This window comes from Prionailurus bengalensis, chromosome D3, assembly GCF_016509475.1.
Source record: "Prionailurus bengalensis isolate Pbe53 chromosome D3, Fcat_Pben_1.1_paternal_pri, whole genome shotgun sequence".
Classification (NCBI taxonomy): domain Eukaryota; kingdom Metazoa; phylum Chordata; class Mammalia; order Carnivora; family Felidae; genus Prionailurus; species Prionailurus bengalensis.
In genome coordinates this window covers 6,081,533-6,101,966 of record NC_057356.1, presented here as the reverse complement: position 1 = coordinate 6,101,966, position 20,434 = coordinate 6,081,533, and the positions used below count along the sequence as shown (strand labels likewise).

Here is a 20,434-nt window from a genome sequence, read left to right as displayed (position 1 = left end):
TGACCCAAGCTGAAGTCGGACGCTCAACCGACTGCGCCACCCAGGCGCCCCGCCAATCTACTGTTTTTAACTGGGCGCCAGCTTCCGCTAAAGCACAAGGGAAATCTATCACAAGTCACAAATTTGTTTTTTGCTTATTTCTTGCCACTTTGTTTTTGCAGGATAATTACGGGGACATGAGGGCTGTGTTTCTGACTTTTGCTTTCTTTTTTTTTTTTTCAGGTTATTGAAAAAGAAGCAAAAAATTTTATTGATGAATCTTTTAAGACACTTCGATCAGCTGAAGCAGCGTTTGACATGCTTCTAAAATTTAAGCATATTCGTTCACGGGACGCTATTAATCGGCAAATGATGATGAAATTTAATGATATCCTGGCACAGTATTGTAAAGAGGTAATTGAAAGATCGACAGATGCCAGAGCAGTGGAAGGACACTGGGCAAAATGTGGAGAACTGAATGGGGCCATTATCTGTCTCTCCTATTCAAATTCAGAGAGACTGTTGAATTTTCCCCAGTGAGCATGGCACATGCCACAGATAACCAAAACAAAGTGGGTTTATTTAGTGAGGAAATTCAGTAAGAATTTATCAAATATAATATCATATACCTTACATTGTGATGGGCTCTGTACGAGTTTGTAGTTGTAATAATCACATTAATAACGGCAGAAGTCCTAGCTAGTCGTGTGCCGAGATCATGTATGTATTTGCATATTAATTCAGAACAATGTATCCGGTGCTCACATATTTCCAGGTATGGTGTTAGGCACAGAGATAGATAAATGAAACACAGATTTTTCCTTCAAGTACCTAGTGGGAGAAAGAGACAAAAAAACAAAAACAAAAAAACCCAACTTATCATCTTATTCAGAGGATGAAATGAGAATATGTGAAATAATTTGGTCAACGTCAGTTACCAAAATACAAAGGGACAGACTGGTCTCCAAATATGTGGTTTTCTCTTGATGCGGTACCAAGAGACTACGAACTTTGTAGTAAAAACCTTTACTTTGTAGTAAAGGTTTGTTATTTTACGTGAAGCTTTGAAGGTCAGAAGTCTACAGTGGTTGCATTGGGTTGAAAACAAGGAGTCAACAGGGCTGTAGCCTTTCTGGAGTCTCTAGGGAGATTCGATCTCCTGGGTTTTTTTCCCCCAGCTTTTAGGGATTCACGGCCCCCTTCCATCTCCAAAGCCAGCGATGGCTAGTCCCACTTCCGCCTAGGGAAAGACTCTGACCCTCTCTTCTGCCTCCTTCTTCCTTTTGTAAGGGCCCTTGTGATTACCTTGGGCCCACTCAGATAATCCGGGGTCATCGTCCTATTATAAGGTCAGCTGATTGTCAACCCCAATTCCCTTTTGTCGTGTAATGTAGTAAATTTACAGATTCTGGGCATCAGGACCAGGGGATGCCTGGGGGGTGGGGGGGATGTTATTCTGTCTCCCACATCTAATTACATGAGAATGTGGAGATACTTCTTTTAAAATGCAGGTCCAGGGGCGCCTGGGGGGCTCAGGCGTTTAAGTGTCTGACTTCGGCTCAGCTCATGATCTCGAAGCTCGTGAGTTCAAGCCCAGCATCAGGCTCTGTGCTGACAGCTCAGAGCCAGGAGCCTCCTTCGGATTCTGTGTGTGTCTCTCTCTCTCCTTCTCTCTCTCTGCCCCTCCCCGGTTCGTGCTCTGTTTCTCTCCTCTCTGTCTCTCTCTTTCTCTCAAAAATTAACTTAAAAAATAAAATAATAAAATACAGGTCCAGACCATGTGGTCTACCAAGTCCACTTCTGGGTGTATACCCTAAAAAATTGAAAAGTATGCTTTTTTAAAATGTTTATTTATTTTGAGGGAGAGAGAGAGAGCAAGCGGGGGAGGGAAGAGGGAGAGGGAGAGAGAGAATCCAACCAGGCCCCATGTTGTCAGGGCACACCCCCACGCGGGGCCTGAACTCATGAACTGTGATAGATGAATGGATACATAAAATGTGGTCTGTCCATACAATGGAATATTCCCAGCCTTAGAAAGGAAGGATATTCTTTTTCTTTTTTAAATTTTTATTTATGTATTAAAATTTTTTTAAATGTTTATTTTTTGTTATTTTTTTTTTTATTTAAATTTTTTTTTCAATGTTTTTATTATTTATTTTTGGGACAGAGAGAGACAGAGCATGAACGGGGGAGGGGCAGAGAGAGAGGGAGACACAGAATCAGAAACAGGCTCCAGGCTCTGAGCCATCAGCCCAGAGCCCGATGCGGGGCTCGAACTCACGGACCGTGAGATCGTGACCTGGCTGAAGTCGGACGCTTAACCGACTGCGCCACCCAGGCGCCCCATATTTTTTGTTATTTTTTTAATGTTTACTTATTATCGAGAGACAGAGCATGAGCATGGGAGGGGCAGAGAGACGGGGAGACACAGAATCCGAAGCAGGCTCCAGGCTCCGAGCTGTCAGCACAGAGCCCGACGCGGGGCTCGAACCCACTAACTGTGAGATCATGACCTGAGCTGAAGTCGGACGCTTAACCAACTGAGCCACCCAGGCGCCCCTTAATGTTTATTTTTGAGAGAGACAGAGCATGAGCATGAATGGGGGAGGGTCAGAGAGAGGGAGACACAGAATCTGAAACAGGCCCTGGGCTCTGAGCTGTCAGCACAGAGCCCAACCTGGGGCCCAAACCCATGAACCGTGAGATCAGGACCCGAGCCAAAGTCCGATGCCCAACCGACGGAGCCCCCCAGGCGCCCCAAGAAAGGACATTGTGACACAGGCTCCAACATGGATGAATCTGAAGACATCATGTTAAGTGAGATAAGCCAGTCAAAAAAATCCCAATTACTGTATGATTCCACTTACGTGAGGTGTTTAGAGGAGTCAGATTCCTGGAGGCAGGAAGTAGAGTGGAGAGCACCAGCGGCCAGGGGAGGAGGAGAGGGAGTTAGTGTTTCACGGGTCAGTGTGTCAGTTTGAGACCATGAAAGTGTGGGAGGTGGATGCAGGTGGTGGTTGTGTGACAGTGTGAATGTGCTTAATGCCACTGAAATGCATTTAAACATGGTAAACTTTGAGGCGCCTGGGGGGCTCAGTCAGTTGGGCATCCGACTCTCGGTTTCGGCTCAGGTCATGATCGCACAGTTCGTGAGTTCGAGCCCCGCATCGGGCTCTGTGCTGACGGCTGCTTGGGATTCTCTCTCCCTTCTCTCTCTGCCCTGCCCCCCCACCAAATACATAAACATTAAAAATGTAAAGACCTACATCTCAAGTTAAATCTTTCTTGGCGAACATGCTGATGCATATCACAGACCACTTTTGATTGCTTTTCAGATCGACATAGTTAATAAACTCTTTGTTCAGAACCTGGACAACCCGCCACTGTGTAAGAACCACCCTCCGGTAGCAGGTGCAATCTACTGGGAACGGTCCCTGTTCTTTCGGATCAAGCACACCATCCTCCGATTTCAGGAAGTGGAGGAGATATTGGAGAGTGACCGAGGAAGAGAGGTATGTTGCTTCCCCGGAGCTGTCGCCGGGCGTATCTCACGGGTGACCTAGAGCTGCCGGTGTGAGAAGCAAATCCTGGCTTGCGACTTCGAAGGCCTTTCCTGTGGTCCCTGATTTCAGGCTCATACATATGATCGTACATATGACATCTTCCAGGTAACAGGCACGTGGGCTTCTCCCTGAACTTGATTTTCAGCTTCTCTGGAGGGTGACCATCTTTCTGATAATACTGTTCCTCCCCCACCCATGGGGTTTTGAATGTTATATAGAAGGGGCTGACAAATCTTTTCTTGAAAGGTCCAGAGAGTAGGGGCGCCTGGGTGGCTCAGTCGGTTAAGCGTCCTACAGCTCAGGTCACAATTTCGCGGTTCGTGAGTTCGAGTCCCACGTCGGGCTCTGTGCTGACAACTCAGGGCCTGGAGCCTGTTTCAGATTCTGTGTCTCCCTCTCTGTCTCTCCCCCTCCCCTTGCGCGTGATCTCTCTCTCTCAAAAATAAATAAACGTTAAAAATAAATTTCAAAAGGTAAAAGCCGCTCTTAGCTCTTGGGCTGAGGTCTGCTGATCTCTGCTCGTCGGCCTGGATTTCAAGCCATACCTTCTCATACATACCCTGCAAAATTCTTGGAAATCTCTATACTTATTTTTGCAAAATGCACTAACAGATTTTTTTCTTAAACGTTTATTTATTTTTGAGACAGGGAGAGACAGAGCGTGAACAGGGGAGGGTCAGAGAGAGGGAGACACAGAATCCGAAACAGGCTCCGGGCTCTGAGCTGTCAGCACAGAGCCCGACGCGGGGCTCGAACTCACGGACCGCGAGATCATGACCTGAGCCGAAGTCGGCCCCTTAACCGACGGAGCCACCCAGGCGCCCCAAGATTTTTTTTCTTTAATAGGGTGAGAGAAAGAGAGGAAAAGGTGTTAGATTTCTGAGGACAAACTGACGATTGCTGAGTTCTTTGGCAGGTGAGACAGAAGTACTTGGAGGTGGGTTGGACAATGAAAGGCTATGAAGACAGAAAGTATGAGCTGTGGAAAGAGGTAACCGAACAGGCCCTGCCGAATCTTATGAAGAAGAGTCTGCTTACTAAGGTACGTACTTCCAGACCCTTGTCCAGATCGTGGCGGTCAGGTTAGGTGATGGCGTCTGCGATTTTCTGGAGCTCTGGTTTGTCGGCACGGTTTGCCGTTGATCGGTATTTCCAAGTGGAAGACAGGGAAGGGCCAAGGTTGTCCGGGGAGGAGAGGACAGGGGCAGAGAGGGAGGAGCCGGAGGCAGCATAAGGTCACGGTTAGGAAATGCGCCCGAATCCGGCAGCCCTGCTGACTCTGTGGCCGAGCGGCTTCACACCGAGCCTCAGTTTCCCCATTTGTAAAATGAGTTGCATCAGATGACATCAACACACAAAGTATTAGCTGAACCGGGTGTGAAATGGCTGACAGTTGAGCTATGGAAAAAAACACCATTTTGCCCGATTCACCCTTATGCACAGTGCTTTAGCCGGAGCCTGCTGCCCAGCAGACGCTCCGTAAAGAAATACTAGCCGTGAGGGAGGAGAGACCCGCGCACAGCATCTCGAGGTGTGTGGCCTCTGAAACCCTGAAGTAGGTTCCAAAATGAGTGCAGAGGGCCAGACTGGAGACGGCTTGGGTCCCATCAAAAGGGGCAGCTCCTGCTCAATCCCGGTCTCTGCTTGTCAGCGTTCCTGGTTTTTCCAGGGAAGCCAGAATTCCGGATGTGCGTGCGATTGACCACTTTTTGGACGTGGGTGGCTAAGTCGAATTCTTTAAACCCTGTTCACTGAACAAAATACGTGTTCCAGCTAGCTCCAGCCAGCCTCCCGGTCTATCAGGGCATCAAGGGCCCTACGCTGATCGTCTGCAAATTTACGTTGAACTTGGGTCGTCTGGACCGCTTCTTGGACCGTCCATGCCATGCTTGTGAAATGTCTCTTCCACAGACTTCTGCCGCTGCTGATGAGGCTGCAAACTCCGAGAAGGGGGCCGTGTTTGTAATAAATTTTTCACCTGCTCTCAGGGAGATTATTAATGAAGCAAAGTACTTGGAACAGTTAGGATTCCCCGTCCCCGAGTTAGCAAGAAATGTTGCTCTCCAGGAGGACAAATTTCTTAGGTAAAAAGATTTGTCTCTTAAATCAACAGGGAACTTTTTTGATCTCAGGACCCCTTTCTATTCCATTCCGTTACAAATTATTGAGAACCCCACCCCCTCCTGCTTTCATTTGTCTGCATTTTATAGCTACCGGTATTTACCATGCTGGAAATTAAAACGAAGCAATGTGTGAACTGTGTATCTAGCCATTCACCTGAAAGTAACAATAACAAACCTGTTATGTGTTAAAAAAAAAAAAAAAAAAACACTTCCTAATGAGAAGTATACCGATATTTTCCAGAAAAGGAAGTTAGTGGGAAGGTTGGCATTGTTTTAAATTTCTGCAAATCTTTCGACCAAAGTTTTAGGCTGGTGAAAGGTCTTTGGTAACCTAGATAAAGGGTAAGCTGTTTACGAGCTCTGTTGTGTGTCCTCATGTCAATGACTTTCCTCCTGTAACGCACAGGTACACAGACGGAATACAGCGTATGCTGGATCATTATCACATGCTCGTAGGAAAGTTAAATGAGGCAGAGGCTCTGCTTCTCGACGATCATTCCCAGGAGTTGATAAGAGTGTTTAGGTCTGGATATAAGAGGTTAAACTGGAACTCACTAGGTAACATAATTCATCCTCCTATTCATTGCCTTTTAGACTTTGGAATGCAAAAAATATATGCTTGTAGGTTATTTTAGTTGAATTATAATCTTTGCATGTCTATAGACACGGTCAACATCCAGGTTTTGAATATTAATCATTTATATTTGGTGGAACTTTGAATTCATCTCAAGGCTTTTATGGGGACTGAAGACAAGATTTGGACACTCTGCTGACCCAGTGCTTTCTCCTCCAAAAATAAAGCAGCCTTTACTGTTTTTCCTAATATTGTTTTCTAATATTAAAAATTTTAATTTTGAGATAATTTATAGATTCACACCCAGTTGTAAGAATTAATACAGAGAGGTCCTGTTTACCCTTTACCCAGTGCCCTGGCAGTAACTTCTTGCAAAACTATAGTACAACTCACGACTCAGATGCATTGACAGTTGAGGCACAGAGCATTTCCATGCCGCAGCGATAACTCATGTTGCCCTTTTATTTATATTTATTTTTAAAAAATTAAAAATTTTTAATGTTTATTTTTAAGAGAGGGAGAGAGACAGAGTGTGAGCAGGGGGCGGGGGTGCAGAGAGAGAGGGAGACACAGAATCCGAAGCAGACTCCAGGCTCTGAGCTGTCAGCACAGAGCCTGACGCGGGGCTCGAACCCGTGAGCTGTGAGATCATGACCTGAGCCAGAGTCAGACGCCTCACTGACTGAGCCACCCAGGCGCCCCTATTTTAAAAAATTTTTTAATGTTTATTTATTTTTTAGAGAGAGAAAGAGGCAGGCAGAGAGAGAGGGAGACACAGAATCTGAAGCAGGTTCCGGGCTCTGAGCTGTCGGCACAGAGGCCGATGTGAGGCTGGAATTCACAAACTGTGAGATCATGACCTGAGCCAAAGTTGGACGCTCAACCAACCGAGCCACCCAGGCGCTCCACATGTTGCCCTTTAAAAAAAAATTTTTTTTTTAAATGTTTCTTTATTTTGACAGAGAGAGAGAGAGAGAGAGAGAGAGAGCGAGCGAGCGCGCATAAGTGGGAGAGGGGCAGAGAGAGAGAGGGAGACACAGAATTCAAAGCAGGCTCCAGGCACCAAGCTGTCAGCACAGAGCCCGACACGGGGCTCGAACTCACGGAGCGCGAGATCATGACCCAAGCTGAAGTCGGACGCTCAACTGACTGAGCCACCCAGGGACCCCACATGTTGCCCTTTTAAAGTCCTACCCACCTCACTCCCATTCCTAGCCTCAACCCGTGCAATCGTGAATCCATTCTCCATTTCTATAATTTCGTCATTTGTAGAGCGCTCTATAAAGGAAATCATATATGCCCTTTTGGGTTGACTTCGCCACCTTAGCCTGATTCTCTGGAGGGTCGTCCAAGACGTTGCACATATCGGTGGTGTGTTCCTCTGGTGACTGAAATCTCATGGTTTCAATGTGCACAGTTAGGTTAGCCATTCACCTGTTGAAGGATATCTGGGTTGCTTCCAGGTTTGGCTATGATGAGTAGACGTTTGTGCCATAAAGCCATTTGTGTGTAGGGTTTTATGTGAACGTGAGTTTCATTTCACTGGGATAAGTGCTCAGGAGTGCAGTTTCTGGGTCCCATCCTACTCGCATATTTAGTCTTTTTTTTTTTTTTTTTAATTAATTGCCGTGGAGCTGGCTGTGCCATCTTATATTTCCACCTGCAATGTATGTTCCACTTTTTCTGGATGTTGGCCAGTATTTTGGTATTATCACTATTTTTTCTTTCTTCTTCTTCTTTTTTTTTTTTTTTTTAAAAATTTTTTTTTCCCAACGTTTATTTATTTTTGGGACAGAGAGAGACAGAGCATGAACGGGGGAGGGGCAGAGAGAGAGGGAGACACAGAATCGGAAACATGTTCCAGGCTCTGAGCCATCAGCCCAGAGCCCGACGCGGGGCTCGAACTCCCGGACCGGGAGATCGTGACCTGGCTGAAGTCGGACGCTTAACCGACTGCGCCACCCAGGCGCCCCAGTATTATCACTATTTTTAAAAAATTGTAGCCATCATGTAGCTCTGTGATGATCTCGTGGCTTTGATTTGCATTTCTATATTGGGGAATGATGCTGAGAATCGTTTCGTGTGCTTCTTTGCCATCTGTATGTCTTTTTTGGTGAGATGTCTGTGTTTTTGCCCATCTTCTAATTATATTGTTTGCTTTTTTACTTTGAGAGTTCTTTATATGGTTTAGATACTAGCCTTTTGTGGGATACGTGGTTTGCAGATATTGTCTCCCAGTCTGTAGCTTGTGTTTTCATTCTCCTAACAGCATCTTTTGCAGAGCAAAAGTTTAAAATTTTGAGAACCCCAATTTATCGAGTTTTCCTTTTACGGATCATGCTTTTGGTGTCAAGTCTAAGGACTCTTTTTGCCTAGACTGACATCCCAAAGATTTTCTCCTTTTTTTCCCCCAAGTTTGTTAGAATTTTATATTTTATACGTAAGTCTGTGATCAATCTTGATTTTTTTTTTTTTGTACAAAGTGTGAGGCTTAAGGTGAGGCTAATTTCTCCTCCTCCTCCTTGACCATGGCTATCCAATTGCTTCAGCATCATTTGTTGAAAAGGGTGACTTTTCCCCGTTAAGTTGCATTTGCACCTTTGTAAAACACCAGTTGGTCATATTTGTATGGGTCTGTTTCTGGGTTTTGTGTTCTGTTGATCTATGTGTCTGTAGCTATATGCTAAGTCTTGAAATTGGGTAGGTAGCCCGATTCTACTCATTTTTTCTCTTAAGCAAATTGTTTTGGCTGTTCCAGTTTCTTTGTTTTTCCATGTAAATTTTAGAATAATCTTGTCTGTATCTACCAAAAAATGCTTGCTGGGATTTTGATGGGAATTATGTTAACTTGGTATATCAGTTTGGGGAAAATTGATATCTGTACTGGGTTGAGCTTTGTGATCCATGAACATGGTATATCTTTCCATTTATTTAGATCTTTGATTTCTTTTTTTTAATTTTAAAACATGTTTTTAATGTTTATTTACTTTTGAGAGAGAGAGAGAGAATATGCAAGCAGGGGAGGGGCAGAGAGAAAGGGAGACAGAATCTGAAGCAGGCTCCAGGCTCCAAGATGTCAGCACAGAGCCCAATGTGGGGCTCGAACCCAGGAACCATGAGATCATGACCTGAACTGAGGTTGGACGCTCAACTGACTGAGCCACCCAGATGCCCCTGATTTCTTTCATTAGCACTGTGTCATTTTCAACATACAAGTTTTGTATGTGTTTTGTTAGATTTATGCTGAAGTATTTAATTTTTTATTGAATGGTTGTAAATGATACTGTGTTTTTAATTTTGGTGTCCACATGTTTGCCACTAATCTATAGACATACAATTAATTTTTTAACGTAATTCCGTCTGCCTCCGTGGCCTTCTCTGATGCGATCATGACAGGCATGAGGAGCAGAGACATTGGGGTGCCTCATCACAGTTTTATGAAGGTGGAAATCTAGGCTCCTCAGCTGGCTCTCACCGGAATGAGTTTGAGTGAGGTCATGGTTTTGTCTATGGAGTTCGGAGTAGAGCAGGGACTGTAAAGTTTTCTGTCTTGCCAGGATGTCCCTTTCCTGGTCCTGTGGCTAAAGAGAGCAGGCTTCTTTTTGGACTTTGGCATTTATGGTTGCCAGCTTCTTCAGCTCTGCATCTGAGATATAGAAGGAAAAAGAACCCAGGAAATTCATCACTGTGAACCCTTGGGTCCCCGAGTGGGGACCCCAGGTCCCTAGCCAGTTGGCTTCTCTCCACTTTTTAGAGTCTTATGTTTGTTTGATAGATAATGTGCAGGGTTCTTAACTGTGATTAGCAGGGGGAATAAGGAAAAGCACATCTCCTCCCTCTTCCTGGAAATAGAAGTTCCCTTTACTTTTTTAAAAAGGCATTTTTGTTCTTCTTTTCCCCCCTTCTTCCTCTTTCCCTTATTTTCAAATCTTCTCCCTTCTTTTGTCATTTCCTTCTCTTCTCCCTATCTCCTTTGGGTGGAAAACGTATGTTTGGACTTGGGCTCCGGAGCTAAACCCCTGGGTTAAACGATCAGCTCTGCCCACGTGACTCAACCTTGTGGAGGCTCAATATCCTCATCTGTAAATTCAGCATAATATTAGTACCCAATTCACAGGACTGTTGTAAAAAATTGATGACAGAATAATATGCTTAGACCGCTCTGTGACCGATCACATGTGTTTAATCCAGGTTGACTATTCATATTATTCCTGGTTATTTTTCTTTCTTTAAAAAAAATTTTTTTAACGTTTATTGATTTTTTGAGAGTGAGAGAGCATGAGCACAAGCAGGGGAGGGGCAGAGAGAGAGGGAGACGCAGAATCCGAAGCAGGTTCCGGGCTCTAGGCTCTGAGCTGTCAGCACAGAGCCTGACGCAGGACTCGAACTCACAAACCATGAGATCATGACCTGAGCCGAAGTCGGAAGCTTAGCCGACTGAGCCCCTCCATGCGCCCCTGCTGGTTACTTGTCTAAGCAGCAGGCCAAAGGCGATGTACGTGGATCAGGGTAGGGTGTAGGTTCAGGTTGCCATGCCAGTGAGAAGACAACAGAGCTGGACCTTCTGTTTCTCCTCACAGTGCTTTAGATGATGATTTGCTAAAATCTGAGCAGGAGAAATGTATCGTTCAGTTGACTCTGAGAACAGGGCTCCTTGTCCTGGTCCCCAAGGGTGCTACGTGGATGTTTGCTACCACGAATACCCAAGGGGATGGAATGAACATTGGTCTCTCCTGGGAAGGGATGCCAATATTAACATTCTGGATGTCGGTCGGCGGGGTATGGACAGAAAGAGCTGAAAGCCAAGCATCTTTTTCTCTTCTCTCTCTCTCTTTTCTCCTTCCGAAGGTATTGCTGACTACATAACTCGGTGCAAACAGGCCATTGGGAAATTCGAGTCCCTTGTCCACCAGATTCATAAGAATTCAGACGACATTTCTTCCAGGCTGACGTTAATAGAGTCTGTAAATCTCTTTAAATATCCAGCAGCTAAAAGTGAGGAAGAACTCCCAGGTAGATATGATTTCTTATTTCTCTGATTACAGAAGAAATTAAATGAAAGAACCCATTGGTCATGGCTGCGTGCGCACAGGCGTGCACCCCACCCCCACCCCTCCCCCACATTTGTTTCGGAATAAGACCGTTCCTAAAGGTCTTAGTCAGTTACTGGAAAGGATCATGAGTAATTCTTGGTTTTTGCCCTGTTTTACGTCTTGCTTAGTTTCACAGATCCCTGACTCTGTGGGGACCAGTAGTACTTTGGCAATAACTTCATAACAGTAACACAGATTGTGTTTTTATGGGCTCACGTTTACTTGTTGAAGCAACATCCTTTAAGCGGTCTTAGATGAGTCTAAAAGCAATTCAAGAAAAGCAAAGTCGCCCAGAGAAAATAAAAGCCGCCCTTTGCACGTGGTGTGCTTTGGCACACGCAGTGCACATCCCTGTGTTGTCATTTATTCTTTTACTTAGGGCGTGTCGTGAACTTTTGGTGTTGACGTATTTCCTGCTTGCGGTCTAGGTTAGAGGCTGCTTTTGTATTTTTAAGATCTGCAGTTAGCGTTCGGATGGCTCTGCGAGTAACATCCCTCCCCGTGTTCACGAAGGACTGTAACCGGTGTCTTCCTCTTCAGGCGTGAAGGAATTCTTCGAGCACATTGAGCGAGAAAGGGCCAAAGATGCGGACCACATGGTCAGGTGGTATCTTGCCATTGGGCCTCTGCTGACCAAAGTCGAGGGCCTGGTCATCCACACCAACACAGGCAAGGCTCCCAAACTGGCCTTCTATTACGAATACTGGGAACGTAAAATTTATGACGTCTTGACAAAGCTCATCCTGAAGTAAGTCCACCTCGTTTCCTGTCGTGAAGGCAGTGTGCATAGACTAAAGGAGTTTACGCATGGGAGTAGTTAAAGGAAGGGTCATAGAGTGCAGAATAGAAATGATTTGGACGGTAAGTCTGCTTTCTGGTCAAAGAGTGCTCACAGGAGGGAAGGATGGCTTTCTAATTTGGCTCACGTTCTTGTCAGGCCCCTCAACGTTCGGAAAAGGAAATTATCCCCCGTGGGATCATTCTGGGAAGCCGCCCTAGGACAGTCAATGTCTTCTATGTGAAGGACCCCCGAAGAAATTTCTCTAGTGTCCCTTTTGAGCTTAGCCTCCTGAGAAAGTATTATTTTTCTTTTTTTTTTTTTTTTGTTTTTTGTTGTTTTGTGTTTAAACGGTGTGGATACTATGGATCGTTGACTTGAAAGATTTCCCTTTTCTCCTTGACTGCTAGGAAACTTAGAGCCAAATTTGTAGCCTAAATGCAGCAAACGTAGAAGTATTTACGATTGCATTGTCAGTTACGTTCTTGTGACTCTAGACTCTATACGTACCCTCTGCATATATGTGTGTATTTGAATCTAACACGTATGAGAGCTTACTCTGAAGGCTCGTGTTATACTCCTTTTGCAATCTCACCCTCGTTTTCCGGACACAGTGTGTTGGAAGATTAAGCGACTTTCTTAGCCTCGGTCACACACACACCTTGTAAGAAGAACGGCTAGGATGCGAACCTGGTCCAGCATCACTTTGCTAAACATCTGTGATACGTGTCTCTTTATTTTATCCCACTTTGAGTTTAGGGTCTCTTACTACAGTTAAAGCATTCTTGTGAGCTGCTGAAGTCCACTTGGGAACAAGACGTTAATAAATAAAATAAATACCTTTGGTCGTCTTGCTTCCTGGACCCAGTTTGACAAATTTCACTACGTTGATCCTTTACAAAAATCTGTTTTCCTCACGTTTCATTTATCTTCTTCTTTTTTTTTTTTTTTCTTTTCATTATTGCTTCTTAGATTTCTGCAGCAGCTTCTTACACAGGGCACCTCCTATAGTGTTTCCTTTTTTAATATGCTATGCTTTCCCTTGATCCGTCTGTCGATCCATCCATCTATCCATCCATCCATCCACTCATTCACTCATTCACTCACTCACAGGTTTCTTAGATCCTGCGTGTGTCAGGCACCAGGCCAGACAGGGCCCCTCTCCTTCTGGATCTTTTCCATCCTCATAGGAGAGACACAAAACACCAGGAACCCAGACATAACCAAGATGATTTCTGTGAAAGAAAGAAAGCAGCACAGTGTTTTGGGACAGGAAACGGAGTGGCCGTTGTAAGGGGGTGCTCAAGAAAGCCACCCTGAGGCCGCGTTTTAGCTGAATCCTGAGGACCAGGAGTGAGCCACAAGACGAGGGCCCTTTCTGGGAGAAGACAAAGCCAGTTTTATGACCATCTTTCCCGAACCATGTGGAACAGCTTTTGGAAGTCATCACTGTTACTCCGGTGTCTTTCAACTAATAGATATTCACTTCCCCAAAGTGGAAATGAACTACATATAAGTGTAGGCCAAAACGGGGGCACATAATAAAACTCAGTGCGCATTGCCCGCTATGACGCCAGAGCGTCTTACTCCACACAGAGGGTTTTCACGTGTGATTTTTGTGACACCAGCCGTTTCCGTCAAGTGTTGGATATACTCCACTCCAGTGAGTCCTGGGTCTGTCTGTCTGTCTTTTTTTTTTTTTTTTTTTTAACCCCTCTTAGGAATTTGCAGTCTTTTAATTCTTTAATCCTGGGAAACGTCCCTCTGTTCCAAACGGACACCATCCTGACGGCGCCCGAGATCATCCTCCACCCCAACGCGAATGAGATCGACAAAATGTGCGTCCGTTGTGTCCGAAATTGCGTGGAGATCACCAAGGTAAGGGCGGAGGGGTCTGTGGATCCACAGCGGGGCTTGTGGCCATCGGCCGCCAGGCCCGCCGGCTTTGGGGAGCACGTCGCCGAGGCCGCGGAGAGCATGGGCTCCGCTCTGCTTCTTGTCCAGACTCTTGCCCTCCTCTGGGCTCCTCTTCCAGCCCTCGAGAGCCTGGGTGTCCCAAGGCTCGATCCAGGCTCCCTTTTCTCCTCTCCGTGTGATCCCGACCCGTCTCGTGCCTTTAATGCCATCCTCGCCCAGACCTCTCTACTACCCACCCCGCTCTTCAAGTCTCTTGCCTCCTCGATGTGTCCCCTCCGACCCTGGTGTTGGCAGGTCCTAGGTGGAATTCTCGACTTCCCGTCTTGCACCCTGCCCCTGCCCCCGGTTTCCCTACTGCAGGAAGCGGCGCCCGCAGCAGCCCTGATGCACGAGCCGGGAGCCCAAGAGCCGGCCCTGATTCTAGGCTTTCCTCTCGCCCACCTCTGTCCCGCCCATCGGAGGTCTGGTTGAGTCCCGGCATCCCTCCCCTAGACGATCGCATGTTTCCACACCCCCTCCCCCGCCACGGGGTGGCGGGGGGGTGGGGGGGGTGTCAGAATTCTCTTTTTAAAATACGAATCACTTCACGTCAGATCTCTTGTGCAACCCCCCCGACGACTTTACGTTGCATTCGGACATAAGCCGAACTCCTCACTGTGCTCCCAGTCCGGCACCTGCCTGCCTTCCTGAGCTCACTTGCTACATCTCGTGCTCCCCCGCGCTCAGCCCCACCGGCCTCCAGCAGCAGCACTTGCTCCTCCTTGAGATGGTTACGGGAACTCTTCCCTCTGCCTGGAAATTTCTGCCCCCAGACTTTTCCCTGATGGCTCCTCCTCGTTCTCTGTCCTATCACCCGTTCCATCTTCTTCCCATCGCCTACCGCTGCCTGACCTTTTCTTCTTTCCTCGCTCATCTATCCATGACTCTCTTGTGCCACTAGAATGCAAGGTGCATGGGAACATGGACCTTGTGTGTCTGTCCACCTTTGAATCCCCCGCGCCCCCAACAGCATCTGGCACATAGCTGGCTCTCAACTATGCAAATGGGGTCAAAGGAGTGTCTGCTGGCCAATAACCCGTAGTTTGTGTCTCACCAACAATGGGAAAATGGGGCCATTTTTATGGATAAGGGATGTCACATCCCCTCAAGACACTAACATTTTCTCTTTACTTGGTTTGTTCAGAAAGTCAAATATGTTTCAGGCATTTTTTTAAAGCATAAAAATGAGGGGCGCCTGGGTGGCGCAGTCGGTTAAGCGTCCGACTTCAGCCAGGTCATGATCTCGCGGCCCGTGAGTTCGAGCCCCGCGTCGGGCTCTGGGCTGATGGCTCAGAGCCTGGAGCCTGCTTCCGATTCTGTGTCTCCCTCTCTCTCTGCCCCTCCCCCGTTCATGCTCTGTCTCTCTCTGTCCCAAAAATAAATAAACGTTGAAAAAAAAAATTAAAGCATAAAAATGAGTATAGATGTAGATAGGGAAGTTAATTTAACTGTACTTGGAAATTAATAAATTGCATATATTTTATAATCTGTACAAGTAAAGTTGTTTATTAAACCTCAGTTATGTAAATTCTCCTTACGTTATAGCTTTTATATAACTGCGTCTTTGAAGAGGGAAACAAACAATTTCCAAGGAGTAAATAAGTAGGAAAGACTCTCTGTGAAACATTCTGGGTATTTTTAAATATTATTTTATTAAAAAATTTTTTTAATGTTTATTTATTTTTGAGAGAGAGACAGAGCACGACCCGGGGAGGGGCAGAGAGAGAGGGGGACACAGAATCCGAAGCGGGCTTCAGGCACCGAGCTGTCAGCACAGAGCCCGATGTGGGGCTCGAACTCCCCGTGGGGGGCTCGATGTGGGGACCGTGAGATCATGACCTGAGCCTAAGTCGGACGGTTAACTGACTGAGCCACCCGGGCGCCCCAACATTCTGGATATTATTCACAACATTTTATACCGATTTAACACCCCCCTCACTAGATGGATTTGAGGCTCCTGGTGAAGCCTGCATTATTTTATGTTCATAAATGCTTTCTTTCAAATAAAAAAGAATGTTTACCTGTCCTTTCACAAAATGTCAGAAATGTACTTCCTTAACAAAAATCAGCTTTTTTTGACGAGGTTCTGTGACTGGCGAGACTTACTCCCAAGTCACGTGACTTTATGCATAGGAAGCAGAATAAATGCTGAAGTGCTGTCCTTTTCCCTGGTTCTTCTTTCACCAGCATTTTGTCCGATGGATGAATGGCAGCTGTATAGAATGCCCTCCTCAGAAGGGGGAGGAAGAAGAACTCGTTGTAATGAGCTTTTACGATGATATCTCCCTGAACCCTCAGATAATTGAACAAGCCGTCATGATCCCCCAAAACGTCCACAGGATTCTGATCAGTCTTATGAAGTACCTCCAGAAATGGAAGAGGTATCGACCTCTCTGGAAGCTGGACAAGGCCATCGTGATGGAGAAGTTCGCCTCCAAGAAACCTCCTTGTGTGTCCTACGATGAAAAGTTGCAGTTCTATTCCAAGATTGCCCAAGAAGTCATGCGCCACCCCTTAGTTAAGGACGAGCATTGCATCAGGCTGCAGCTGGGGCCTCTGGCGAGCACGGTGCAGGAAAACGCCAGGTCCTGGGTGACCTCGCTGGGAAAGCTGCTCAATGAGTCAGCCAGGGAGGAACTCTATCACCTCCGTGAAGAGATGGAGGTATCGCTGGGGTTAATTACACTACTTCTCGTGATAAATCACGTCTCCGTTGGGGACTGTGTTTTCTAGGTTTCTTTGGTGTCCTTTGACCTCTCTTTTGCAGAGCCTGGCCAAAAACCTGAAGAAGAGCCCCAGTACCCTTGAAGACCTCAAGTTTGTCCTTGCCACGATTGCAGAGATTAGAAGTAAATCTTTGGTCATGGAACTGAGATACAGGGATGTCCAGGAGCGATACCGCACCATGGCAATGTATAACCTCTTTGTGAGTGAACAGTTTCCTTTCTTTAAAAGGATTTTTTTCATGTGTATTTATCTGAGAGAGAGAGAGAGAGAGAGAGAGAGAGAGAAAGAGAGAGAGAGAACATGCATGAGAGGGGCAGAGAGAGAGGATTGGAAGCGGGTTCCGTGCTGAAAGCAGAGAGCCTGACTCCAGGCCCGAACCCACGAGTGGTGAGATCGTGACCTGGGCCGAAGTCAGACGCTTAACTGACTGAGCCACCCAGGCGCCCCATGGATTTTCTTAAGCATTTTTACAGTTGGGTTGAATTCTAAGACCCTTTGCGGAAATACTTCTCAACGATGACTTTGAGTAATAAAATTTAAATGTAGAGCAAACCCACAGTTATTCAGAATAATGAAAACAGATTATTTCTTGATCTGGTATGGCTCAGGCTGTATTTTTCTTTGGAGATCATGTCAATCCCCCCCCCCCCCAGCCCCGTTTCTGGTGTTAATTTCCTTTAATAAAGGGCTTTCACAAAATAAGCGGGAGGGAAGAGAGTCGGAGAGGATTAGGATGATAAGAGAGATGGGTAGCGGTAATAATTCAGTTGCCTTTATTACAGTTGTTCAGGGTGGCTCAAAGGAACTTTAGAAGTCCCTGGAGGAGTTTGAGGGGGCCTGGCCTCTCCCTGAAACTGTATACAAAATTTTGCATACTGTGCCTCACATTCACGCAGAAAGAATCAGCTGGAGAAACACACTAGAAGAAGCAAATAGCTGTCGTAAGTCTGCACTTGGATCAGACTTGTATTGCAGCCTGTATGTTCCTTGACTGCTCTGAACACCTTCACTGAGCAGTCACCCTGAAAGCTAGAGATCCTCTCGTCATAACATTGCACAGTATGCAAAATGTACACTTTTAGAATTAAAAGTTCCCAATTTTGTCTTTTGTTTCCTTTAGTTTTTTACTTTTTTATTAAAAAATTGTTTTTAAATGTTTTTATTTATTTTTGAGAGAGAGACAGGGCATGAGCGAGGGAGGGGCAGAGAGAGAGGGAGACACAGAATCCGAAGCGGGCTCCAGACCGAGCTGTTGGCACAGAGCCTGACGCGGGGCTCAAACTCACCAGCCGTGAGATCATGACCTGGGCCGAAGTCGGTCGCTTAACCGACTGAGCCACCCAGGCGCCCCTTTTGTTTCCTTTATTAAGTAAAATTATTTGAAACTCCGTTAGGGTCTGCTCATATTGTCTGTGTGTCTCTTGGTTTCCTTCAAGTCATTTTGATCCTTACCTACCTGTTATTTCTGATTGAGTTCTGGACATTGTACATGACAAATCTGTAGAGAGAGTTGGAGGCTCCAGATGTTCTATTTCATCAGGGGAGATTTCTTTTTGCTTCTGATAGACAGCACAGCTAGATGCATCAGCAAGCTAAGATAACCTTATTTTAATTAGGGATTAAGTTGAGCTGAAACTGGGTCCTAGTTTATGAAGGGCTTATCTGTCTATGGTATCTCTCTTTCTATCTGTGTTACCTGCTTATTTTTAAAAATTTTATCCTGATTTTGTTTTCATCATAAATATATAGTTTTTCTTTCTTTTAAAAATGATTTATTTATTTTTGGGAGAGCACAAGCGAGGGAGGGGCAGAGAGAGGTGGACAGAGGACCTCAAGCGGGCTCTGCGCTGACAGGCTGACAGCAGCGAGCCCGACGCGGGGCTTGAACTCACGAACCGTGAGATCATGACCTGAGCTGAAGTCGGGTGCTCAACCGACTGAGCCACCCAGGTGCCTCAAATATATAATCTTTCTAATTCAAGCAGTTTTTTTGTGGATTCAAATGACCGAGCCTGCTGTTGTCACAAGTGGAAATCCCTAGGCAGTAGCTTTGACCGGAATTTCAGTTCCAAATTTCTGGCCATTTATTGTTTGTCCTGTTTCTTTGTCAGCCTCCTGATGCAGAGAAAGAACTGGTTGACAATATTAAAAGCATGTGGTCAAATCTGTTCAATGAGTCCGTGAATGTGGATCATTCTCTTGGGGGCATAAAGAGAACGTTCACAGAGGTACCTTTTACATTTTTTTACTTTCTGAGTAAAGATATGGACAAATGCCCATCGGGATAAATTAATGCAACCCTGCCCTTTGCAGATTACTCGAGGTGAAATATTAAACTACAAACAGCAGATAGAGGAATTTGCAAAGCGTTTTTATCGTGAAGGCCCTGGTTCTATTGGCGATGATCTTGATAAAGGTAAGAACATTCACGTTGGGCTTCCTGAGGCAGTGGAGTATGTTTTGCTTAAGGATGTTATGGGACCATGGAATGGAGCAGTGGTTCTTAACCTTGCCTGTATACTGGGTTCACCTGAGGATCCTGACAAACCCGGTGACTCCTGGCGTCCAGATCCAAATAGTCTAATTCTCTTGTTCTGGGGGTGGGGGGTGGGGTGATCCAGATGCCAAGACTTTTAAAACTCTCATGGGAATCTAATGTGCAGCCCAAGTTGAGCCACTTAGAGGGATAATGTGAAGGAGGCAAAATTTTCTCTTAAATTTGTTTTAATGTTTATTTATTTTGAGAAAGAGAGAGACAGAAAGAGAGAGGGAGAGAGCGTGCGTGGGTGAGGGGCGGAGAGAAAGGGAGACACAGAATCCCAAGCAGGCTCCGGGGTCTGAGCCGTCAGCACAGAGCCCGATGTGGGGTGCAAATGCATGGTCTGTGAGATCATGACCTGAGCCGAAGTCAGACGCTTAACCGACCGAACCACCCAGGCACCCCAGGACGCCGAATTTTCTAACTGGAGAGTTTTGCATATGGACCTGGCCGTCTGGTTTCCGTTAGAAAGAGAGATAAAGCTGTGGTAATTCTAAATGTGTCTTCCTGGATGGCTTCTATTTATTTACTTATTTGCCAGGAGTAGAGCTTTTAGCCATTTTTGAAAAGGAGCTCACGAGACATGAAAAGAACCGCCAGGAGTTGGCTAATGCTGAGAAACTTTTCGATCTTCCGATTACAATGTACCCAGAGCTGCTCAAAGTGCAGAAGGAGATGAGCAACCTGAGGACCATTTATGACCTCTACGAAGCGCTGAAGGTGAGCGTCTGCCCACAGACCCCGCCTCCCCGAAGGCAGTGTGAGCGTTGACTCGGCCAAGCGGGTTTTGGTGCCGCCGTAATTAAGAGCCCGGGGCGGATTTCATGGAAGCTCTCGCTTTGGCTCTTGGGAAGTAGTAACTGCCAATGGATCCGGGGTCTCCATTTGGGGTGATGGGAAAGTTCTGGAGCTAGATGGGGGTGATGGCTGCACACCATGGTGAATATACTCGACACCGCCGAATCGTACATTTAAAAGTGGTTAAAATGGTACATGCTGCGTTATGTGTATTTTTCCACAATAACAAGAAAGAAAATTCTCTTTGCTGGTTGGGGCTTGGTTAAGGAGTGGGGTGAACCATTTAAGAAATTAAAAGAAATTA

General features: G+C 45.9%; 1 protein-coding gene across 1 annotated transcript in view; it reads left to right on the top strand.

Annotated features, from left to right (window-relative positions):
* The window catches only part of DNAH10 (dynein axonemal heavy chain 10), a 147,412-nt gene that overhangs the window by 39,741 nt on the left and 87,237 nt on the right, over positions 1-20,434 (top strand). Inside the window, exons 12-24 of the mRNA XM_043559162.1 lie at positions 223-393; positions 3,315-3,491; positions 4,459-4,584; positions 5,454-5,626; positions 6,072-6,223; positions 11,088-11,252; positions 11,873-12,080; positions 13,832-13,988; positions 16,254-16,730; positions 16,834-16,992; positions 18,905-19,021; positions 19,107-19,209; positions 19,874-20,052. Coding sequence (XP_043415097.1) covers positions 223-393; positions 3,315-3,491; positions 4,459-4,584; positions 5,454-5,626; positions 6,072-6,223; positions 11,088-11,252; positions 11,873-12,080; positions 13,832-13,988; positions 16,254-16,730; positions 16,834-16,992; positions 18,905-19,021; positions 19,107-19,209; positions 19,874-20,052 — 2,364 coding nt within the window. The remainder of the gene's footprint in view (positions 1-222; positions 394-3,314; positions 3,492-4,458; positions 4,585-5,453; positions 5,627-6,071; positions 6,224-11,087; positions 11,253-11,872; positions 12,081-13,831; positions 13,989-16,253; positions 16,731-16,833; positions 16,993-18,904; positions 19,022-19,106; positions 19,210-19,873; positions 20,053-20,434) is intronic.